The 26,552-nt window shown below is 38.3% G+C and overlaps 1 protein-coding gene across 1 annotated transcript in view; it reads right to left on the reverse strand.

Annotated features, from left to right (window-relative positions):
* Positions 1–297: 297 nt before the first annotated feature.
* The window catches only part of ST6GALNAC3 (ST6 N-acetylgalactosaminide alpha-2,6-sialyltransferase 3), a 213,826-nt gene continuing 187,571 nt past the window's right edge, over positions 298–26,552 (reverse strand). Inside the window, exons 4-5 of the mRNA XM_036387984.2 lie at positions 10,088–10,195; positions 298–7,868 (exon numbers count right to left, since the gene is read on the reverse strand). Coding sequence (XP_036243877.2) covers positions 7,682–7,868; positions 10,088–10,195 — 295 coding nt within the window. The 3' untranslated portion in view covers positions 298–7,681. The remainder of the gene's footprint in view (positions 7,869–10,087; positions 10,196–26,552) is intronic.

The following is a 26,552-nucleotide window of genomic DNA, read 5'->3' on the forward strand; positions in this document are numbered from 1 at the left end:
GAAATACAATCATGAGTTATTGCAAGTGTAGGTTTTGTGGCTGAGTTTACCCAGCATTACTAAATATTTGTAGGGCAGATACCTTAAAATGTCTTTAAAGTGTGTACAGCTGATTTATATTTACAATGATTTTATAAATATATATATTATATATATAGGATTTATTCCAACACCTATGAGAAAAAAGATCTTTGATTCCTTGGGTTCAGTGAACTGACAGATATTATTATAGTGGCCTGTACATAAACAAGAATAAAAGTGTTTTGCAGAAAATCATGCATAAATTATGTCAGACAATTGGAAAATTGTATACATTTATTTACGTTTTAAAATAATCCAGGCACAATTTTGCAAATACACAGAAGCACATTCTCCAAATGGGAGCAAAACCTAAGTAACATATAGCAAAAAACACATGGCAAAACATACAAAGTTAAGTATAAATGGTACGAAAGTTTTTCTTAGTCTACAGTGGTATCTGCTATCAATACACTTGTCAGCATTACAAAAGGCAACCAAAGAATACAAGTAACAAACTGTGTAACATGAACCACCTAAAAAAGTTTATGTTAGCAGCATATAGTAGCAACTTTCTAAGAACAGAAGAGTGCTTGCACACTGTATATAAATGCATATATGCACACATATACAGATACAACTGGAAGGCCACAAGAACAAAATTACCCTGGGAAAATGATTAAGGGAATTTTTATGTCTCTTGCAGTATATAAAAACAATGCATGCATTAGCAAGTACCCAGCATGTTCAGGATAAAATTACATCCACGAGCTGAATCACATTAACTCTTCATCAAACAAAGCACTTACCATGCTGTACCCATATTGGATAACTTTGTCCTATATCACACTCCTGATTTATGGAGCACATTTAGATGGTAAATTTAGGAAGAATCAGGAGCCCTTGATTCCCATGGTCTGACAGGACGAATCAGATCTCAAATTTGAAAGAAAAATACCCATGGAAAAAAAATACCCTTACAAAGCCTGAGTTATAAGATGGTCTAGCAGGAATTCCACTTTCCTGTGGGACAGTGCAGTACAGTGGCCTCACTTAATGAGCTTTAGTTTGCATGGTGGAGAGTTCCTGAGCATGTGCCCCAGATTCCTTCTGGATGGAAGCAAAGGATGTGCTCCAATCACTAGTGGCATTCAGCCCCTGGGATCAAACTAGAGATAAGTGTGGAGATCAGGTCCTTAGCACCAACAGTTTCAGGCTACAGACCCCTCCAGCTAAGCTAATTCTTTGCTAAAACAGACACAGGCTTTGGAAATATGCAGAACAAACATTAATGAACAAGTACCATAAGCAGTATTTACCATGTAGATTAGTCTTAGTTGTTCTTACTTGCCCCTACCTGACAAAAAAGGGACCTTCCCTACAGACACCCACTGTGTTTGCAGACACTCAATGTGTTTGCAGTGTCTCTGTATGCAGGTGATCAGCCAAAAGAGCAGTGAGCACACAATTTGATTTTCCTTCAACCATCTTCAGAAATATTATTTTCAGTAGCAAAATTATTAAAAACTCTGCAGGCATCTTAGCCAATGTTCTACATGTTCAATTCCCATTTAAAAGATACTCCCGTAAATAAAAAAAGCTTTGGGATCACTGCCCTCCTAACCTCTTAACAACATCTGTGTCAAAAAAGTCATTCCCAAGTTACACTTGGGATGTGAGATTTCCTTACAATAGAACATAGAATTGTGATTGTGAGTGCCAGAGTAGGTTCACTAAAGCAAGCTGAACTATTTCTGATATTTCAGTGAAAAATGTCAAATTTAGTACTTATTTCCTGACTGGTTTCAATGGTTTATTTGCTGCCAGCTGCTAATGGCATTTACAGAGCTCCAGCAAAGTGCTCTGGGCAACACATGATATGAGAAAAACTACTACTTCTGCTGCTTGAACTAAGTTTACACAAAACTTACATTATTTATTATAGTGGAGAATAAAATGTGCAACATGCTATCATGCATAATACATGGTAAGAACATGCATCAGTTCAAGTTTACAGTCTCTTTCCAGTAAATTAGAACAGCAGTGGCAGATGTTGACAGCTACATATTTTGAGGAATTCCCAGAAACAGCAGCAAGCAATGCAAAAAAAGACATGAAATCAGCTGTTTAAGACACCCATTAAACAGTAACTCTTTGTGAGTTAATAACACAAACAATAACAGAACCAGTGATACCTTTCCTATCCTATTCCAAGAAGGTGAGTTCAGCACCTGAGGTGAGACTGTGCCCCAAGCAAACCCCGCTGCTGCCTGGGGAGCGCGTCCCTGCAGCCCCAGGGCACATCCAGCACTTGGCTGCTCCACAGGAGGGGAGGAGGGCAGGCTTTGAGTGGATCACAGGCTGCCTAGGTCAGATGGAGAATTCTTCTCCACTGGGGCTGGAAGGAGTCCAAAGTTACAGCTGGGTGGGGATCTACAAAAGCTGGGGGAGCAGGCCCAGATGTGCCACACGTTAGTATGGCTTCCACAGAAGTCCTTTCTTTCAATGGAGAGAGACCTTTTCTTTCTCCTTCAGCCCCTTTTAGAGGGTTTGCCTAGGAGACTCTAATCCAGAACAGACACACAATCTTCTGTAGATTATACTAGACAAGGTTTACAAAAAGCTTCCCCCTTCCCCTATGACTTTAGCTATACAGATCACAGCAATAGCCAGAAAAATATAAATCAATCTGGTAGCTGGCTTCACTCCTCTATGGTTAAGTTTCATTCCTGTGCATCCTCTCAGGAAAGAAGGAACAGAATGAAACACATCTGTTGAAAATGAAATGTTTCCTCCCCAAAGGAACTAAATATAGTCAGGAAAAACAGGACTTTTTAAAGTAAATATATGACTGCTGCTCACAGTACATCACAATGCCCACAGACAGCTCCCTGTGTGAGCACAAGGTTCACTCTTGTGGGTACCCTAAGGTTCATCATGAACACACCCTAGGCTTGCTTCAGCACAACTAAAGACACACTATTTCTGACATACATGCAGAAAAAAAGACAGCAAATTCTAAGCATCAATATGTAACATGCTTCTGATTTTCTGCTTACTAAGAACATCATCCAGGTATAATTCACTGAGGTTACTTAATTCTTACTTACCTGGACATGTCTTCTGGTTGAGCATCTGTGCTCTGCTGCCAGCTATCTTTGTGTGGGGTCCTACTTCAGTCCAGCCCATTAGCAGGTGAATAATGGAGGACCATCAGCATCAGCCCTCCAAGAGTTGGATGAGCTTCTCTTTATTAATTCTGCAAAGCTTTTTGTGCTTTGGTACTTCCCAGACAAAACACTGCTTACCCTGGTACCCAGGAGTGCAAGGCATTTTACTGGGGTAGGTGCTGTATTCATGAACTTGCCAAAGCCACTTCCATTAGTTTTGAAGAGAGTCTTCAGATATTCCTAAATCAGTGAGTGTTCAGATAACTTGTGTCAGGTTGACTTCTTCATCCCTGGTGGTGTTTATGTGCAAATACTTAACAACACTAAATTTGTCTCCATTTTTTCCTGTAAAGGGCATGGCTTTCCCTTTGCTGATAATTCCTGCTCAAGAGAACAGGACAATTATTCTACACAGGAGCTAAAGGCATTTGAAGAAACAGAACACTTTAGTAAAGTATTTCCAAGAGAGATCAATGGGTACTCCTTGCCTAAAGCACTTTAGGGGCATTTTTTAGAAGCTGGAACACCATCTGCTCCTAAGTAGAGCTCTCCATAAGTCCTCCCCATTTACTGATGTAACTGATAGGAGCAGTCTGCAGATGGAGCCTCCCAGCCCAGATGGAAAGGGAATTTGGCTGGATATATAAACTAATTTTTTTTCTTTCTGAGAAGAGGCCTTGGTATAAGCAGAAGGATGTGATCTGGACATCTAATAGGGATGAAAAGGTTGGGATGATGCCTGTTATGTCAGTTTGGAAAGAAAAAGCTACACTATTTTATTCAGTCAATTATCTATGAATAGTAATTAGCCAGTCAAAAAGATAATTTAAATGAAATTTTCTGCTCCTATTTAGAAATTTCTACTCTGAAAACAAAACTCAGAAGGTAATGCAATATAAAACATAAAGTATATTTACATTTAAATGTTTATTAAAAGCAAGCCATTTATGCCTTTTTTATGCCTTCCCCTCCTTTTAAAAAAAGTGTATTTAAATCCCTCCTACATTTTAGAAGAAACTTTTGATGACTACTCAGTTCACTGATGGCAAAAAAAAAAAAAAAAAGAAAAGGCCAAACTATTTTTGAGCATTCCTCTCTCAGAAGCAACATGAAAATGCATTTTGAAATCCTCAGGTAAACTCCCTGCTTGTTTTATACTCATGAGTAGTTGATTAAAAGAGGACTGCTTGAATGAATAAGCAATTAGGATATGATTACATTCAGGTAAACTGTAGTAGTTTTATCTTAAAGAATTAATAAGTGATTCTCAGCTGATTTCTTAACTGCTCTCATAAGGTGAACCACCAAGATTCCTTATACACATCCAAGTACTGACATTCTCTCTTTAGTACCACAGCTGGTTTTTAGCAGATTTCAACCAAGTAATTTCTTTGTAGAATCATCTTTAACACAGTGGTCACAGTTACTTACTCATATAATAAAAATCATGTAAATATGCATTTAACTTATGCTAAAGACAGGCTCATTTAGATAAGGGAACTGATGTTCACTCTCTCACTTTTTCTAGTATGAATGAAGCCTGCTGCAATGTTTCTAAAGTGGATCTGCTCTAAGTGCAAATCCAAGCAGAGAGTAACACCTTTACTTTGCTCTGTCACCTAAACTAATTGTGTTCTCAATTTTGTGTACATTTAGATGTTCTTAGAGCTGTATTTTTCTTAGCTATCCTTTGTGATAATGTTTCATGCAGCATACAAGCACTCTTGAAAGAGCTTCAGAATGAAGCACATATTTTACAACATGTTTATGGTGAATTAGCAAGTATTAATCATCTTAAAAACTTTCTCAAGCTTAGAAACCAGGTGAACAAACTCAGGCAGAATCCTTATGCTCACTGGGGAGAAACACTCAGGGAGACAAACACTCTGCTTCATGTGGACACTTCCATGGAACTCTGTCCAGTCCAAAAAAATTCCATGTGCAGCACTTTCATTGCAGTTTTCTATTAACCCAGAAACCTTCTAAATACAAGTTCAATTGGCTGGTGTTCTTCCCTCAAGGGAATGATAGCATTTCCCAGGCTGCCCTGTAAAATATGTGTGGAACATTCTCCCTAATTATGTATGTCCTGAATTTTTCAAATCCTGCCTTACAATTTTTATTACCTTTCCATATATCCAGCCACCTATGTGAACTGAACAGATGCATGGTGATAAATCTGGTTTTTCTACTACAGCTCTTCTTCCAACCATGACCCTTTTTCCCCTTTTGATTTCATCCCATGTTGTATTAGCAGACAACTAATTTAAACTCCAGGGACAAGAAACAGCCACTTTTAATTACTTGTATGTCACAGCATTGCCTGTAAGCTTCAGACACTTGGGGCACCTTTTCTTCAAAGTGTTATACAAGTAAGTTGAAAATGGGAATACTCATCTCAACATCTCAAGAAAGTCAAGAAAGGGAGTAGGAAAATACTATTGTTCTTCTTTTCTAAACAGGAAGGTGAGACATGAAGTCATGCCAGAAACCTGGGACAAAGCCTGTGTTTGAATATAGATGTTTATCCAAGATCATAAGCATGGCCCCAGCCTTTGTCTGACAACCAGAATGAATACTTACAGTACTAAAGAAAGCAGTGAAAGCTGAGCTATATAAAAATATAAAATCAGAGAGCTGCATTTATGGTAGAAAATAGAAGAAGAAACACAGATGATACCCTGGAATCACCTACCAACAGGAACAAGAAACCAATGATCAGGAGGAGGAATACTGATTTCCTCCCCACCCTATGAGTTGGAGCAGTTGATGAGAGAATATATATGCAATGAACATATAAAATATAGATTTATATATACAAATATACAATAGGAAATAGTCAGTATACAAATACTTACATGTAAAAATAGTTTTTTACTTTCCCCTTTTCTTGATTTACAAAAGCATACAAAGTTTCCTGTTGGTTAATGTTTAAGTAGTGTGAGTAAACCCTGTGTGACATGTTCCACACATAATTCCTTCAAGTGTTCACAGTATTGGCTATTACAGTGTTGAATCTGACATTCTCGATGTTAAAATATTCATAGGACACATTCTAAAATTAAAGCATTAGTTTAAATACAGTTTAAATAAAACTCACATGTGTATTTGAATTATGGTCATAGTACAAATGAGTCTGCTGCAGTTGAAAACTTTCCATGACAGTAAGCTTGGAAATACATACTTAAACTAGAGATGAGTATATTTTAAGATTCTTGAACTGCCTTTTAATGTGCAGATAATACTGTGAGATGGGGAGTTCTTTCAACTTCATCTGAAGCAATGCAAGCTGATAGAACTCAGTATTACAAATTATTCTCAGTAGGAAAGTGGATGCACAGAACAATTTGCCATCAGAGCCAGACACATTGTCACTTTCTTCAAATCCCCATCAGACAAAAATAAATGACAGGTACCATTGTTTTTGTGTTAAGAATAAATGATCTGGAGCATTCTGCATCAGGAAAGTGCTTTAAATTAAATTAAATTAGTTCTCACAACTCTCTTGTGAGGTAGATAGACACTATCCTTGTTTTTAAAGATGGAGAAACTGGAGATCTAAAATAAATTATGATGGCTGCATGGGAAATACTGTCAAAATACTGTTATTTGGATGTTGGAGCAAGTAAAATGCACAACTGGAGTAAATGGAGATATTAATGAGAACACTTTACACTCACCAGCTTAGGTACTGACAGCAGGGCTTGGTACAACAGCCAAAGGTTCATCATGGGCTGCAAAACACAATCTTTGCCAAGTGCCATTCTGCTGGAGCTGAAGTGTGGGACAACAGCTTCAAAACCACAAACTACCTAGTCCCAGATGGTGCAGACAGACCAAGGTGGAAGGAAGCTGCATTTCAGAAGTTATGAATTAATCAGGAGTCTTGAGTAGGTAATATCTTTTCATTCAACAGTTGGGTACAGTTCAAGAACCATGCTTAGCTCATCTCTAATTTTACCATATATGCAAGTGCTCACAATATACTGTGTATCAATATATTCAGGTGTTGTTTTTTGAAATTTACTCACTCCTGGAGCTTGGAGGTCTGTATTTTACTTCACATTTCTCTTGTTGAAAATTTCTACTGATACCACAAATGGAACTAGTGCTTTAGTACAGCAAATGAGCTACAAATAATAATTTTAAATATCTGAGATGATGGACAATTTTCAAAGGACCACCATGCTCTCTGTGTGCACCTGTATATACAGGAAATCTCATCTGTCTTTAACTGCTCCTGCCTTGAAGTAAAATCCAGTTAAGGTATAAAGTGCATAGTGTGGATTAAAACCCTAAGAAATAACAAACAATGTGTCTGCCTTCCACAGATGATTAATTTTGCTTAACAGCTGAACCACCACCCTCTTTGTCTTCTGATTTTTAGTTTAGTGTTACCTAGGCTGAGAAAGGCCAGCCAGATGTAAGCAAAACTACTGTAAACTGAGACATTTCTGTAATATGCTGTTAAGGGAGAGTTAAGTAAACCAGTATCAAGACACTGTCCAGTTGGGATGTGTAAATATTATTGTGTGCTTCTTGGCCCACTTAGAAAATACTTTCTTTTCTGTGATAAACCTGTGGCCTCCATAGGGAGCATTTTCATGGAGAAAGTATTCCTCACACTCGTCTCTTCCTGGCTCGTAATAGTGGTAGGGAACTTTGCGAAAGCCTTCTGACCTAGGGAGAAGAAAGATACATTTCATCACTGTCTTCCAGAAAAACATAAATCTATAATACACCTGAATACAAGATACAAGCATCCTGGCTTGGATCAGCAATAGTGTGGCCAGCAGGAGCAGGGCAGTGATTGTGCCCTGTTCTCAGCATTGCTGAGGCCACACCTCAAATCCCAGGTTCAGTTTTGTTTCTCTCACTACAAAACAGACACTGAGGTGCTGGAGTGAGTGCAGAGAAGGACAATGGAGCCAGTGAAGGGTCTGGAGCACAACTCCCACAAGGAATGACTGAGGGAGCTGGGAGTCTTCATCCTGGAGAAAAGGAAGCTCTGGAGGGACCTTACTCTTCATAGCTGCTTGAAGGGAGGTTGTAATGAGGAGAGGGTTGGTCTCTTCTCCCAAGGAACAAGTGACAGGACATGAGGAAATTGCTTTAAACTCCACCACTGGAGGTTCAAATTGGATATTTGGAAAAATTTCTTCACCAAAAAGGTTGTCAAGCACTGAAACAGGCTGCCCATGGAAGTGATTGACTCACCAGCTCTGGATGTATTTAAAAGATGTGCAAATGTGGCACTTGGGCCACAGTTTAGTGCAGACTTGGCAGTGCTGCGTTAACGATTAAACTCCACGATCTTAAAGGTCTTCCCCAATTCTAAATAATTCCATGAATGATCTGAAATCCTGTCCATGTGTCAGCACTTGAGCTCCTTTGCTAAATGGTAAGGGCTTTCATTACATCACGATTTCTAGGAGTTTTCCTAAGGCAGAAGAAGCTCAGTCTATCTCTCAGCACACACTGATCTTACCAGTCAGTGAGAAGCTGAAGGGCTGGCTCCTATGGGCACTGCACATTTTGCTTAACCTGTGATAACTCAGCCCACAAGGTTCTCTCCCCAACCAAAGTCTTCTCACTGGATAGTCCCAGCTGTTGAAACTGGTTCTTGAGCTGGCTGAACAGGGCAGTTATAAGAGTAACATCCAATTTAAGTGGGTAATCTAGTCAGAATCACAGCTTAAAGGGGACATCCTTCTCTGCTGCCAACAGTGCTATCATGCTGTTGACTGGTTTTACATCAGGGCTATGCAACGCCAGCTTGGCTGAGCTCTCTGAGGACAACCTTAGTCCTGTCACCCCTCCTCCCAGGGTGCCTACTGTGTGTTTTCATAAACAAAGAACAGCATATGTTCATTCTGTTCATTCCATCTGGATGACTCAATCAGTGAGATCTGCAAGTTCTAAAAAGTCAGCCTCTAATGTTAAGATATCCTAATTAAACAGCTGTGACTCAAATTCTGTTGTTTGTGACATTTTTTAGGTTCTGCCAGCAATGAGTCTCACACTGGAGTGACACAGAATGTGGAGTGAGAATCTGCACAAAGGCTTGACTTTAGGAGCTCGTGATGTGCTGGACTGGTTACATGCAGGACTTGGGCCAGCTTAGGTACAGAAGAATAGATGTGTATGTACTAGTACCATACATACATTGTTCATGACATTTCCTGCTTTTCTGAATGAATGAGGAATAGTTTCCTTTTATATTTTTTTTACCATACACAGTAGATTAAAGTATTTAACTTGGACTTTTAAAAATTGTGTTTAGAGTTATACTTCTGACCATAAGATTAATCCACTACCACAGTAAGGTCACCAACAGTAGTTGGTTGGAATTTATGTCAGTTTATGGTGATAAAGCTCACAGGATTTGTTTTATTATCTAATTAGAACCCTCTACTACTCAAAACAAGCCATATATAACTGAGAAAGTTCAAGTAGGTTGCTCAATGGTAGTGAAATGTAATTTCAGGTAACTATCCTGGGCTAATCATTTTATTTCACTTCCAAGTGTATTTGGTATTCAGAAAACAATGTGTTAGTTTTTTTCCTCTATAGATTTGTTTTAGCAATGGAAGCAAGTACATTTTATCAAAAGAATATGAGCATACTTTGTTTCCAGCTAATTCAGAATCTGCAAAAGATCTTTGACTAAAAATAGCTCCTTATGACATCTGATGTTAGATTTTGTAAATGTTTTTATTTTATCAACAGCACATGCCATATCAGGAGTGAATATGCTGACAATAGTGTCACATCAATGCAAAACGCTGGGAAATGACTGCCTGATCCATTTTTTGGATTTATGATATTAAAATCAATTGTGAAATTTTGACAAGACATCAGAATTGTAGATGCATGAAAATAATTTTCTATGATCTTACTTGCAGTAGGTGTCATTTATCATCCCATAGACGTGAATTCCATAGCAGGCATCCATAGCCAAAATTAAGGTGAACCAACCCGTGCTGAGATATGAACCTGACTGGACTCTGTAAAAATACAACATACACAAAACAAATTGCAATGAGAAATTATCAACACTTTATCAAAGAAATAAAATCTATTGCCTGGGACAAAAGGCATTAAGCAGCTTGACAATCTGTCAAAACCACACAATTACTTTGAATTATTTATAGATATGCTCTCATTCTTCCCAGCTTGGGGCCTCCAGCTATTGTCCACAGGGAAAGAAAACATGTTAAATATCTGAAGTCAAATAATGCATCTCCAGTAAAAGAGAAAATTATTTCTTTTCACATCTGAAAAGCAATTAGTGGAGTTTGTAAAATGAGATAAAGTTTACCAAAACACAAAGTACTGTTGGAATTTGTGTTGTGCTCACATGAGTAGGCACCGTCCTCTTCTGCAAGCAAAATCTTAATCTGCAGTGGGCTTCCCTCAACCTGAAAATTCACACAGCAATGAAACTTCCAAGGATATTTTGGTACAAAACCATCTAACAGAAGGTTCTGAAAACCAAAATTCCGTGCATATCCCTTTACCTAATTTTATGTTATCGTTCTTTGAGCTACCATAGCAGAGAGAAAACCACAAGAGCATAGTGCCCAGATTGACAGTCTTTGCCCAAATGACTAGATATATTCAATCAGCCCAGAAGTATAACCTGCACCAGTGAGAAAAATTACATGTGTAAGGATTTAGCTCACAGATTGGTCGTTTGAGCAAACACATGCATTGTTAACCAGAAACCAAATCCTGTTGGCTCTGCTCACACAGATGTTACCAATGGGGGACTGGGAGTCAATGGAGTTACCCAGATAACCTGGGCATGCAAGACTGACTGCTTTCACACCTCACAAGCAGTGAGAGCACACTCAGCCCTTACTGCTTATGAACTGGCTGAAGTCCAGCTTTGTGCATGTATTGCTTTCAGTTTTACTGAAATCGGTGAAAATAATTATCTTTAAATTATTTTAAAATGCCCCATTTCCAAAACTCACAAGACCATCTTAAAAGAGCACCTCAATAGAGCTGGGTGTGAGTGAGAGAAGGGGATATATGAGCTTTCCGCCACACCTGTAAGCTCTTAGTTTTTGTGTGTGGCAGGGAGCAGTCTGTTCTCTATCCTAAGTTAAAGCAGCCTAATGTTTGCACACAATTAAGTTTTGCTGTAAAAGAACTCCCAAGTAAGCCTATGTGTAAATCAGTTATTGCCACCAACAAAATCTTCTGAAAACATCTTCTTAGTAGGGCAGGAATAAAATTTTCATGTGGAAAAAAAAAAGCCCTATAGCAATTTACCCAGCCTATAAGCCCCAACTTCCTTGTGAGACAGAAGAACCAACCTCAGGTGTTTTTTCCTGGTTCAGAGCAAGAATGTACTTCACTCTCCTGCCTCCCTCCTCTTGCATCAATATACCAATCATTGGTTTTTAGCACAGATTCTGTGTTACATCCTTGCTCAAGCTGAACTAAATACTACTTAAGACAATGGGTGAAAGAGTAGTTGTACAGCCTTTATCATGACAATTACCTGGCACATACAGGTCTGAGATTCAAATTCCTTCTCTGTGTAATACCTTTTATTATGGACACTAGAAAACCTCCAAGAGCTTTAAGTTCCTAAAGAAACTCCAGTACACTCCAGTTTAAATAAACCTTTGGTTTTTTTAGTGAAAAACTATTGACTTAATTCCCAGAGTTGAGTCCAAGAACACTGAAAGTAGTTAAATATTCTCTTTCTTGCCCATGTCTGTCCTCCTTCATGGTTGAGCTGGTGTGAACTTCTATCCCTGACTTTCCTGATATATCCTTTCCTTTGGGGAAACAGCTAAGTATCTGTTTAGCTGCTTTTGTAAAGCTCCTACTGGAAATAATAAATAAAGGGTTAACTTAAAGCGAAGAACAACAAATGGAAACTAAAGGCAGGGTGTCAAACACCCAGGTTTCATTAGGAAACCAACTGTAATTGTGCTGCTTTTTTGGACGCCTTTGTAGCCACAGAAGTGTATAGCTGTTTATCTGCCCCATCAGGATCTTCATCTCTTCAACCAGAATGTTCTGCTACTGTCTAGCAGGAAGAATTCCCAATCCAATTCATGTTATTTCAAAATAACATTCTGCCATGATAAAAGGCTGCATTGCTTCTAACTTGCTTTCTACTCTTGCGCCAGGAAAACACTGGCCTTGAGCTTTCAAAGCATTTTAGAATCATAATAACCATTTATAAGAACACGATGAAGATCAGGACTCTTCCGATAATGGAGGTTTATTGGAGAGCACTATATTGACAGCAGCATCTGAAATTTGCTATACTCAGGAGGAAAAAGGAATTTTAAAAAAGAATTAATCAATATTTCATGTCTTGTTTTAACACCATTGGACCTTAGTCCTCTCATCTATATACTGCACTGGCAGGATAAATAAAAACAGCAGAGTGAGTTCCCAGGTACCTTCCCTGGGAGATGAAGTACGTGACAGAATACAGATTATATACTTTAAACCAAAGCACTTATATTCATCCATTTTTTCCTCTGAAGATACACAGGGGTACGAGGGAATATACTTAAGCAGTGGAGATTCTGGATGATTTGGTAACACCTTAGAATGCAATCTGATACCATAAACATGCTTTCAAAATTCTAATGAAAGCAATATTAGAAATGCGAAAACAATTTTAGCTGTCCCTAAAAGGCCATAAATCTCCGAATACCTTTTAAAATATCATCCCATAAAACTGTAGTGCAAAGCAATGTCTCAGCCCTTGCTATTATGCTAACACTGTGCACTCAATTTCCCTCTCTACAGGAGAGTTTTACATGTTTCTTGCTTGGTCAGGGGGTTTTGAGACTCATTAGAAAAAGAGTTCCTCTTGTTACTGTAATTGCACTCAAATTTCAACTTTTACACATAGGAAATAAAAAAATCCTCCATTTATGTGTAGCATAAGGCTATGGAACCACACAAGTCTGGAGGAAGGAGGACATTAATCCCAAAATAGAGTAACCAGGAGTTTGTTAAACATCATCTGCAGAACTACAGCAGGCAGAGCTATGGTGATATACGTATGTGCAACAATCCCAAAATTGTTTCCTATGGCTCAGAGAGACTTTTTTTCATAGTATAAAATTAATGGGGTACCAGATCTGGACAGGAAATTGTATCAACAGCTCAGGACAAAATAATGCACTGTTTTTCAAAATACACTTTTATAAAGATGGCTTTGCTTTCAAGACATGATTTACAGCTGCACACAGCAATAAAAAGGCAATGCTTACAAAAAGTTACTTTGTTTACTTTAAAAATGAAACCTTATTTTGCATACTTCCTACTTTATTAGTGGTCTTAAAGAAATGACAGTTATAGGTTGTAATTCATTCTGCTAAATACCATCCACCATTTCAGAAAAGTACATAGGCATATGCTTAACATTAAAGACATGAAAAGACCAGTGGACTCAACTTCGTTAAAATGCTTGAAACGAAGTATATGCTTGCTTATCTTGCTCTTAGTGAAGGTTTAAGTGCTTAAAATGTCATTATTTAATCTCAGAATATAAAAGTAAGCTCCAAGATTAATAGTTACTTGAAAGTTTCAAGTCTCAAAACATATAATTTGCATTTTTAGTAATGCCTTCCATATACCAGCAGAATGAACTGACTAAAGTTTCTCACAACATGTTACAAAGAGACTTGCATTCTATTTTTCAGAAGAAAATAGTAAAATGCACTTTTAGGATTGCTAGGGTTGTAATAGATGACATACAAAGCTTTAATTAAAATTTCATTTAAAAGAAAAGCAATTAGACAGGGCTCTTCTGCTTTAACTTTCCACCATTTCAAAAAAAAGAGTAAGAAATTGACATAAAGAAGATCGACTAGAGAATGCACCCTAAAAATGTTGGCAACTGAAATTCATCTTCTTTGACACCTATAACCATGCTTTGATGTAGGCTAAATGAAGGAAAAACTCATTCTTCCTGTCACTGGGGGTAAATGGAAGAACATAAAATATTTTCTTGGTGATCCAGGGCAGGTGAGTTCAAATTTAGTAAAAGTTTTGTTGTCACTTGAGTTCTGATTTTAGCACAGAAATCCAGGAAGTTCTTTTCTTCATTCAATTGTTCCAGGATTCTTTATGTGCACAATCAATTTTAGTTCTATGGTTCAATGGACTGTAATTTCCAGTGGGGACTTCAGTGGTAAAAAATAAAAATGAAAAAAACGTTTGTGAAGGCAGAGAAGATGTCTACACAAGCAATTGCATGTCAATATGATTGCAGAAAAGAACTTAGAAGTCTATTTTTTAATTCTTTTGGGAGAATCTAGAGATCACAGAAGGTCAATTAAGAGTGTTAATTAAGATAAAACCGAGGAAATTTAGTACTTCAAAAAGCTATTAATTAACAGAGCTTGCCAAAAGCATTAGATAGACACTTTTCCTTTTTGCCTTAATTTCAAAATTTTGCAGTAAAGCAAAATTCAACAGTGACAGATTGAAATGACAAAATTCTCCAGGCCAATTAATTGACAAAAAATATATCCTTTCATAAAGGCTGTTTATAGAATCTAATCCTCAGATGACTCTCCCAGCAAACTATTGAATCAGCAGCAGCTTTATTTGCAGCAGCTTGTCAGGCCTCTTGATTAATAAATAAGTATAAATAAGAGTATTGGTCTAAATAAGAGACCTATAATACAGAGAGTAGACGCTTTATAATGTGAGATGCCCTTCCAACAAAAGGGCTAGTTAAAATGATTCAAAATAAACAGAAATATTTTCAAAAATATGTCAGAATTAACTTAGGCTATGCTCAGGTAGAATTGTCTCTGGTACTTCTTTGTATCTGTGGTGCATCAAGAGACCATTAATCCTCTGGGAGGGGTCAGGGTACTCTGGTTTTGCCTGGCACTCTGCCACCTGCCCTGTGTCAGCCTCATCTCTGACAGGGCCTTGGGAAGGAGGATAGAAGGTACAAATTCCCTCTGCACACCCTTGTAACAATCACCTCTTTTTCTCCCTAGGTTTCTCTGGGTTTTTGCATTGCTGAATCACGGTCTATTTCCTTACAACTAAAAACACAGGAAACTTATCTGCCAGCAGATACTGGTGAGCCACTACCCAATTCTATACTAACCAAGTTAATGTTTCCATTGCACTTATGTTGACTGAGACTTCTCTCTTTTTTTGGTTTTTTTTTTCCCCCTGAGGAAGCGTCTCCGAGTACAGCTGCTGTAAAACTCTTCTGCTTTGCCAAATTAAACACCCACATTCCCCAGGTCACAGTTTTGGTCTAAGCCTTTCTCTTCACATCAGATGTAGCTTTGTAAATGACAGATTGGAATGAGTTGGCAGAAAAATGCACCCACCTCTGAGAGAACAGCAAGGCTCTCACCTCTCCCCTGAGGAGCACATACACTTCTCTTGCCAGAGAGCTGTTTTTCTGAGAGGAGTAAAGGAAGCACTCTTGGTACGGGAGAAGGGCAAAACTCTAAATCCTGAAGAACATCTGCCTTAGCCTGGATTTATTTCTGTTTTCTTGAAGACATGGCACTTTGTTGCTAATTATTTCATTACATACTTTCTGAAGCAAAAAGAGCACAAGAAGAGCAAAGAAGACACAAGCACAGAGAATTGATTTTACCTGGTAAAAATGGTTGCTATTTCTGCATTATAAAGGGCCCTGTTAGGCAACCATTTATCATAATTATTCATTCTTTTGTACTTGTGTGTGTGTGTGAGCGTACACACGTGTTTGCTCTGTATTCCATAAATGTGCAGGACATCTCATAATGAACAGCAGTGCCCCTCTAGCAGTGAGCAGACTGTCTCACACCTCCTGCTTCAGGTCATTCTGGAAAGTGAAACATTTATACATGGGCAGATGTTTTATTAGCCATCATGTATAGTTTTATGCAAAGCTTAAACAAGTGGAATGCATTATGAACAGCACAGACCACATTCCAGATTCAGGCAGTGACTGTGCCCAGCAAGATGTACCTGGGTATGGACAAGGGATGCACTCCAGCCAGCCCAAACTCTTGGTAGATCATCCCTACTGTCAATGCTGAAAATAAGCTGCAGTTGGGTGGCACACTATTCAGTTAATCTCCAGAAATATTTGCTTTCTGTTTATATTAACACTGCACCAATGGAACACAGGGACAAGAGTCCATTTCAGTTGAGTTTAATATAAACCGGCAGGCAAGGCTACTCCCAGGTCACAAACTGGCCCACAAGAATCTCTCCCCACAATCTGATTTAAAAAGAGATGTAACGATTAATAGGCCCCATGTCAAAATGGCATTGAAAAAAAGACAGGAAGGACACTTATGAATGATCACAAAAAGGAGCAGAGAAATGATGGCTTTGTATTTAACTGCATCTAATTTAAAAAACACCAAAACTATCTGACTTACTATTTACTTATTATTTTGGGCAAGACAGGCAAAATCAACATTAGAAATAAGGACTAGTCTGTTACTACAAGTACAGAAATAGCTGAGGCATCTGCTTGGGTATTTAATTTATGGATTTATTTCTAATAATTGTGTAATTATAATAATAATTCTAATAATTGTGTTGTTGTTTATTTCTAATAAAAATGTTGTGTTCTAATAAATTTTTCTTATTTATTTCCTTTCTTTCTTTATTTAATACACTCATGGAAACCTGAAACAAAGAGGAAAAAGAGGGAAAAAACCAAGGCAGCAGCCTGAGAAAATTGACTTCTGCTGTCCAAGCTTCTGTAGTTTCCTTATTTCTGATTCCTTGACCTGACTTTGCTGCATTTCAGTTCAGTTCTGAACTCAGGCAACGAGACAAGGAAGTTACTTCACCCAGGCAGAGAGGGCTCCTTCAGACACCTCTGCTGCTGAGCTCAAAGAAGAAAAGCAGAATTCCTGTTTATCAAGGGTGATCACAGAGGTCCAGCTTGGTGCAAAGCACACAGAAGAGAAACAAGACTAAAGAATTATTATTGTAAACTCTGGTCTCCGGCCTATATATTGCACATATATATTATTTCAAGGTGATTCTCATGCATTCTCAAACCTGTACTAATCTCTTCAAGATGAACGGCATCCCCTGTAGAGAACATAAATTGGTAGATGAATTTCTTACAGCTACTGGGCTTCCACAGGTTGCACTGAGTCTTCAGGTAAGAACTGTGGTCTTGGTGCAAACTGTTTACAGAACAGTAAATCCCAATTTCAAACTTTTTTCCTTTCCCACTCTCTTCCCTAATCCTTCTGTTTCCAGAAATACATATTTCTTTGATTTCACTTGAGTCAAGATTCTTTATTTCCCTTTCTCAAGTACAGGCTCTGGTTGGAGCCACAGCCCATGCTACTGCCTGCACTCAGTAGTTATCAGCAGAAGATGCCTTTTGTGAGTGCCTGGGTTGCACTTGTCCCCTGGGGTCTGCAATTTATGCACAATCACAAACAACCTCGACCTGCTGCAGCTGCACCGTGCATGGCTCCACACATCTCCACTTGCACTTGGATTTTGTTGATGAACAAAAATGTATGTTTAAATCAGGACAGGATGCACAGAAATGTCACCCATTACAAACATGCAATTATGTTTAGAATAAAAGAAAGCTAAATTCACATAAGCAGGTTTGGGGGCTAAACTGTTGGCATTTTTCTCTTCAAAAATCACCTGAGTAAAATTCATTCCATGCTTAGGAAGACTGTTTATCAGGAAATGCAGCCCCTCTGGTCAATGGCAGCAGAGCACTTGCTCCACAGGACAATTACTTATGCTCACAGTGGTTGAATCAAATGGGGGGTGATGCCAAAACGTCCCTGGTTGTGGCACCATGGTGCAACCCTGTCCCACTGTTCCCCCCCTCTTACTGGACTATGCTGGGCTGAAGACTTCCTGCAATCCCTGGTGGCTGTGACAAAGGGAGTGACAGCTGAAAGCCTGGCACAGGTTCAGGGCTGGTGCCACAGTCGTCTGTAGGGCAGCTTTATGTGCTCTCCTCTTCACCAGGAGCTGCATCCAGTTTGCTGAGTCCTGATTCAATATTTTCACACAGCGTGAAAGGGAGTAGAGAAGGATTTAGATTTGCATCCTTTGTAACCAAAAATGAATCAAAACTAAAAACTGTGCCAAGTGGAAGAAAGAAGACAACAGGGCCTTTTCCCTGCATCTCCATTTAAATCAATATTTGCTGTCTTGGGTCTGCACATTTTTCTGCAAGGAGGATATAAACTAAACAGAGCTGCAGTTAATCCAGGATCCCTGAAGAGATTTAATTAAGGAGGCTTTCCCACCCTTTTCTTTTGGTATTAAAGGGCACTCACTACTCCTAGCTGCATATTTTAGTGGAATGTATTGTAGGTGAATACAGAAGAAATTTCTTGATTAGCTCTTACCGTCTCAATACAAGATACTGAAAGGAGTTCATCTAACCTTGTCTGAAAGCAGCTTAAATTTTTCATAAAAACATTTTCTTTTAGGTTGGGTCTTTTTTATGTTGAAATCGAAAATATGATACAACTTTTTAAAGATGTACATTGTATTTCTGTGACACTGGGATGTGAGCAGAGGCTTTTACAAAGATTTTTTGTTTTATTGCTATGGTGAAAATGAAAGAATAGCTAGCATGAGATTGTACTCTAACTCTGTTCATTTAAGAGGGAAGAACACTGGACCAGAAACTCAGCTGACAAAACCCACACTGATGTACATCAGCTGATACCCTTTCAAATTTTCCACAGTCTGCAGTCATTGTAATAGTTCAAGCACTACCTCTTTGATATTGATATGGAAGGGAAGGCGGTGTTACAGTGTTCTCCACACATTTTACATTTATGTGAGAACTTTGCTTTTTACCAGGACGGATGCCCATACTAAAATAAAAAAAGCTTATGGAAGGCCAGAATGTTAACTGGCTAACTGTAAGTTTTTCTTCTGAACAGATAATATTCACTGGAGAAAGAGAACTCAAACTCCACAGTAGACCTTCATCTGTGCACATTCCTCTATCAACAGCTCTTCTCTCCCCGGCTCTGGTATTCAGAAGAGCGTTTCCAAGTATTCTAAAATTCACTCCTAATTTGTTGCTAAATTACTAACTGATTATTTACATTACAGTAGCACTGTGAATCCTCACTGTGCAAGGCACTGTACTCACATGGCAGTTTTTGAACCAAAGAGCTTAACAGTCAAACAGCCAAGAGAAGCAGATCCTTTGGAGAATGTACCTGTCCTTACCCCTAGCACAGCACCACATCACAGAGACACGTTCTCTGGAAGTGCATCCAGAGCCACAGAGCTCTTCTCTACACTGCCTATTTGCACTAACCAAAAGTTCATCTTAGATTATGGAACATCAATATTTTTAGCAAAAATGAAGCCTTAAATCCAGACAAATTATTCTGATATGGAAAAATGGAGGTAAAAATAGAACTTGCGTAGGTCTGAATTTTAATTCAATTGCAAGAGGCCATAAAGTTACCCATCAGTCAAGCTTTGAAGATTAACTGCTAATTAACACAGATGTTGCCTTCCCTTTTACTACTGTAACTTCCTCCAGATTAACTTTTCCTTAAAGTATAAAAGGAACAAAATATTTCTCTTTCCTTTTCTTTCTTTTCCTTTTTGATATACCCTTTAATGAAGCCCACACACATATATAGGTGTCATATTATGGTTTAGTATCAATAGTAGGGTCTTGCTTATTATCTATTTTCCATCAAAATGGATCAAGTCTTTCACTGCTTTCTTAATTAACTAATCTCTGTCCAAATATCAAGGAAGAAACAAATAATCATCACATCCGAGCTACTGAAACTTCCTCTAACACCTCCACTGCTTGGCTTACATAGGAGGTGGCTTTCTGAAAGGCATCTTTCACACATGCACATTGTGGGCAGGGGAGGTCAAAGTCTAATTGAAGCCTCACTCCAAATACAGGGTGGCCCAAATCCTGAGGACACCCAGGATTAGCTTTTTCATTCCCCTTCTGCTCCCCCAAAGTCACTACATTTATGCAGCAGGGTCTTCTGAAGGCCAGATGCCTGCAGCCACCACTGGTTCAAATACCTACACTGGAGGCAGCACCCTGATTGCAGGCAAACATATTTGGCAGAACCAAGAATGGCACACGTTCTTCTCCCAGATGGCAGCCTTTAGAAAAAGCATGGTACAGCAAACAGTTCAGAAAAGCAGGAGACTGCCACAGAGAAGTTCGTAGGAAGAGGAACTAGGGGTCACAGTTGATTTCCTACTATCCCACTAAACAGTTTCTTCAACAGTGGACAATTTCAGAATATATTATTCCAATATTCATTGAGTAGTCTGCAGGAGGTTAATAATACAAGTGGAAGCTTTGAGAAAAATCTCCATACTTATTAGAATAGCAGTTAAATGCTCGAAACCAGAATTTTTCTGGCTTCTCTGCTATCAACTGAAGTAGCAAATTAGTTAATTTTCCAAGTCTTTTGCAATCCAGCTTTTTGAGAATAATAAGCACAAAAATCATCATACTAATCATCTAGGCAGCTCACTGTCAGTCCAAACTAATGCCTAGGTATCAAGAATGGTGAGGACTTCAGCTAGCACCAGGAATATGATATTTACAGTGAACCCGAGTGAAGTGGGATTCATGAAGTGGGACAGTGGTCCTTTGCTTTGTAAATAAATGCTCTGATTTCTCTTCCACATTATACTGCTCTTAGTAACATCATCTTTTCAGCAATTCCCAGTATCAGCTAGTTAAGAGTTGGCGATGTTACCATGGAATTGAGCAGGCAAGGAGCTCCTTGAAGGCCACACATGTGACAGGACCCATCAGAGGAGCCTGTGGCTGCTCCCCTGGCACCAAAGTTCAGGACATCACAGTTAATTAAATTCTTATCTACAAGATTTGTGTTACAAACATTAAAACAAGTTAATTCATTACTGTTAGAATCTGCAACTCGCTTGCCACAATTTAGCTGACTCAAGTCTAGACTACATCCTTTTGGCACCAAACTCTAAAATCTAGAACTGACTAAAATCTGTCCTGTGGCTACATTACAGAGAACCTCAGGTAACAGTAGGAGCTACTACTGGAAGGAATACCACATTAAAAATTAAGAGTTCAATCACATACAATAGCAGAGATAATGTCACAATTAGCTTTACAAAACAACATCATTCTTTATAAAGGTCTTTCTCTGCCTCTTCATGCTATGCGCCTGATAAGCCCTTGCCAACAAAGACATTATACTAATTACAATTAGTTATACAAAGTGTAGGATAACTTAAATGATTTATTGATTTTTTTTCCTCACAAAATAAATGTTATTTTGAATTCCAAATATACAGTAAAAAAATAAAGCAGAAGCCACAGATGGCATGTTCAGTCCAGACACGTATGAATGTGAATATACTTACAGGGACACTCAATCCATTTAAAACTTTAATCTTTTCCTTGGAAAAATCATTGCAGAGTAGGTTTTATGCAATTAAATTAATTTTTTCCCTGAGCAGAGACATTTAAGGTACAGAACCAAGAGCTGAGCTGTTTTAAAAAACCCCTTAGAATAAAGAGGATCTTCCACCAATTTTTTTCTTAATGCCTTCAGGTGAACAAATACAAGTATGCACATTTGTAATGCAATATTAATGTGGCACCATGTTTGCCTTTGATATAATTATTATTTACATGCAATCTGAAGACATAAAAGACTCTGAAGTTCTATTAAATAATTTTCTGTATTAACTATCAAACTGTGGTAATGACCACTTCATATCTTGGCATGGAAATAACAAAGGAATCTTCTGCTTCAGTTCTTTGGGAACTCCTTCTAAGAACTACTTCAAAATCCTCCTTTGTCTTCCATCCTGCAACATCAAGAATGTCCTGTAACCATATTGAGAATTTGCTTCTCCTGTGAATATCCTCAGTGTTCAAGTGTATTTCCAGGAAGGAATTGCAGCCCTGAGAGTCTCAGCAGAGCACAGCACTCAATCCTTCAGGGGGACCCTCTCATAAGTCTATTTTGAACTTCTCTGAAATTCCAAAAAATACCTAGACTCACTGAAAAATGAAGAGCTGATCCAGTCTGATGTTCTCCCAGTCCTCTCTACATGCCCCAACTCCAGAGTGCCAATGCCCTCAAGCACTTAGACAAAACCATCTGTGACACAGACAATGAAGGTACACAAGAGAAAAGGCTTAGGCACAACAGGCGCCCCCAGGAAGCAGCAGGTTTACTCCCTGCTCTCTGAGTGCCTTTTGCCATTACACCAGCCATTTTGTCCTCAGTCTTGTCAAGTGAAGGCACAGCACTTAGGAAAATACATTTCTCTTTTTTTCTGGTCTGAAAGTCAGCATTATCTGATTAGGTCTACTTCCTAGGGCTTGTTCAGTCTCGCTTATCAGACACACTGGAAAATATTTCCAATAATAAGCCAGCAGAAATCTGCCTTCATATCTGGTGTCAGGCTACATATAACAGAAATCTTTTCATTTTAGTTTTAAAGTATTGCTTCATTCAACAAGCTGACTGCTGGCTGACACACAATCTAACCTAAAGGCTATGGATCAGCAGGTAAATGCAGAAATTCTATTAGTTTTCAGACCCGAGGTTTACGCCTTTCATTTCAAATGAAATCAAAATCCTACACATGAATAGGTAAAGCACAGTGTAAAGATCCTTTCTTAAAACCATCCATTACATATTACATGAGTGCAAGGAAGAAAGCAGTTCCTGCATCTTGTAGATACTGTATTTCTAGTGCTCAGTGGCTCTGGCAAGGAGGTAAATAGCAGACATAAAAGAGATCCATTCTGAGGAAAAATTAAAACCATGACCAACATTATATTAGGCAATGTGAAATCCTGCAAAGGTACAAAGACAGGCATAGCCAGATATGCTTGGTATTAACAAAACCTCTCCAAGCTTGTATAAATTGGACTTCCTTACCTAAATCCAATTTTAAAAGTCATAATCAAACTTGTCTATGCTTTAAAGGTTTTGGAAATCAGCATCCTCATACAGGACCAGAAGAAGGAAATAGTGCAAAAGTGCATATTACAAAGCATTCAGAATATTGAGGAGAATATTTCTTTTTCCAAACTGAAAGTAACCCTGCCAACAAAGAGAGTTTTCATTTCTTTGTTCTTTCTAGAAGTATACACACCCAGCTTAATATACAAATAAATGAAATTTAGGAATGATTGACTCCTAACTTCATTTTACTGTTTGCTCTAAAGAGATCTGTTCACTGGGAGTTCTCAGAGCATAGGCATCAGTATTTTGGCACACTATATGGACTGAATCCCCAAAATAATAGCAGAAAGCATAATTCACTTCTGGTGTGGTTTTCCTTTACAATGGTGGATCATGATAGTCTTATAGCAAGAAAATCAATTGTGATTACCTGGTCACAATTATGATCACACAAATAGTGGTTTGGTTATTTTTGCTGTAAGTCCTGTTCTGTGCATTCAGTTAAGGAAATTGTTACATGGCTTTGCTAATTATTCAGGAAAAAATATAGAATAAAAGCATGCCTTTTTGTACCTTGAAAACTTAGCTGTAACATTTGTCTTTGGAGTATGACATTAAACAGTAAAGGAGCTTGTGGAGCTCCCTCTTTTTCATCATACAAGCCTTATATAATATATAAAGCCAGATCTTTCATTTGTACTTTGTGTTTATTTGTATTTAATCTGCATTTTCTCCTGGCAGATATATAGGTTTGATAGCCTCTAGTTACATTTTGTGCTGATGCTATCTTATAGCTTGATGAGAACAAGTGAGTTGGTATTCTTTATCACAGCTCTTAGCTATTATAATGCACAGCTCTCATTCATAGACATCCCTTACATTTTCTCCAGGAGAGGTAGAACTGTAGGTGTCACACAAATACAAAGACATGTCACATCAGCTGGCCTAGAGGGACAGCAAACAAAACCATCAAGATACAATGTCCAGGTCCAGCACTCCCTCAAGTCCAGTAAGTCAATTAAATCACATCTTATGAAGAAATAAAAAGACCCCAAACATGATAATTCTTCTTTATCTCACAGATTATAACAGAAATGATGCTTTATCTTGTCCTTTTGACAGGTGTAATGGCAGCTCTTCTGATTCTGCACAAGTATTTTTGACAAGGAAATAGTGCTCTGTACTCTTCAGTCAAAGGCTGACCTACATGGTGCATTAAAAATAACATTTTGTTGGGTTTTACTAAACCAGGGCTGCACAAAGCTAATATAACATGTAAAAAATAAAATATAAAGCATAAAAGAGAAAATATAAAATATAAAAGAAACATAAAATAAAAATATAATTTATAATATAAAAATATAAAATATAAAAATACAAAATATATAAAAAATAAAATATAAAATCTGAGCTGGCACCATTGCTGATGTAGTACCTTTCATCACAAAAGGTTTTTAGTAGATTTCATGCACACTGACAAATGCAGCCACTTGCACATGGCAATGGTAGAGGACAATTCTGGATGAGGATGAAGAACCATGTATCAAGTGAATTCCCCAAAAATATGGGAGGGTCTTGTTCAATGCTGGCAAGAGAGCAACACTGCTATGGAGCAGTTTCCCAATGCAATCTTGAATTACCTTGGAAATTGCTCACCTAAGTATTGACCAGATCTGACTACATTTAACTTGTTTGATCTGATGAGATCAGGTTGTATGGCTGCAAGTTTGTGATAAGAAGCCAGAATTATAAATTGCAGAACTCAGAAAAGCAAAGCAAGAAAACACACAACCCTAAACCTTTCGTATGGAAATTATTCAATATAAACAGGTGGCTGCTTCTTGAACTGCTCCTATAATATTCCATATCCATGGATCATTATGGAAATCACATGCATGCACAGATTATTACCACATGAAACAATGAAGATGTCTCATGTCCCCTCCTAGGTTTGCCAGCATTGCTCAGGGGTTTGTTATTTGAGAGCAATGCCATTATCCTTTATCTTTATGCTGTGCAGAATTGCCCTCCATTGTGCAGTATTCATTATTTCACACTTTGTCATGCACTGACTCTGCACGTGTGTGTAACACACACAGACAGCACCCACTGATTTACAGGAACCACAGACACACACTGCACTCACATCCATCAGAGTATTCCTCACTCTCACAGGGCAAAGCAGCAGAGTTGCACCAGTTTATACATTAGAAGATCACACTCTGTAAACACTGAATGATTTTAGTGGTGACATTATGGCTTTGTTTTCCATCAGTTTGTTCCTAAGAGGATGTAAGAAATAAAAATGTACTTGTGGGGAAAGGAATATAAATTAAACTATTTTATAGATTTCAGCAATTGTTCAAAAGCTTGAAAATAACAATACAGGTATGGAGGGAGAAGAGAGAACATCTTCAATTGAGATAATTCAAGTTTGCCATTTACTTGTACAAGTATTACCAGAGAGCTGCTCTTCAACCAGGGAGCCATCACTTCTCTGAACTTGACAGAAGCTTTGTTCTTTACCTTCGTATTTTTATTTGATTTCTCTGACTGCAGGCAAAGGATTAGTTTGAAATAATGTTTTTTCCCCCCACTGTGAAATGAGTTGCCCACCTCTAACTTGTAAAATACAATGTAGACCAGGCAGACTCCATAACATTTAAATGAACATTTAAATTTAATACAGAGGCAACCAACAGAAAACAAGCAACTGGAGTGGAAGTATTTTGTACAGAGCAGTGTTTGAAAAGATGCTAGACATCATCTCCCTCAGTCCTCAAATACCACAGTAAATGAGCACATAACTCAAACTTCATTTCTCCCTGGAACATTTTTTAAAGCTGTCTTATCTACTGATTTCTGGAGTTTCCCTTTAAGAAGAAACTCTGGGATGAAGGCATTACAAATATAAGATTATCTCCTCTTGATAACTTAGTTTCCTAGTGCATAAATCATATGAAATGTGATTCTGAATTGCATGAATGCATGAAAATTAACCATGGGAAAACACACTGCAATCCAGAGGTGAAATCTACATTGGCAACATGTTCCTTTTAAAGCAGCTTGATGCTGCACATAAACAAGCCCTCACAGTTTTATGAAAGGTATGTGAGGACAACTATTATCACCAACAAGCAGAAAAGCTAAACCTGGGGTGGACAAAGCCAGCTCTGTGCAGCTCAGCTCCATCTATGCTGAGCTCAGGTACCATCCCCAGCCAGCTCAGCAGCCTGTCAGACCCTGCCCCGAGCTGTGGGTACAGATGTTGCTGCTCCAGGTGTTGGTCAACACCCAACAGCTGGAGGTGGTTGATCCCACACAGCTCTGGAGCACACAGAAGGTCTCTAACCTGCTCTGAGCAAAATAACCAGACTAGACCAACTCCTGGGCCTTGGAAGCACAAGAGCAGGGACAGCACAGTAAGGAA

The sequence above is a fragment of the Molothrus ater genome, chromosome 9 (genome assembly GCF_012460135.2).
Source record: "Molothrus ater isolate BHLD 08-10-18 breed brown headed cowbird chromosome 9, BPBGC_Mater_1.1, whole genome shotgun sequence".
In the NCBI taxonomy this organism is placed as follows: Eukaryota; Metazoa; Chordata; class Aves; order Passeriformes; family Icteridae; genus Molothrus; species Molothrus ater.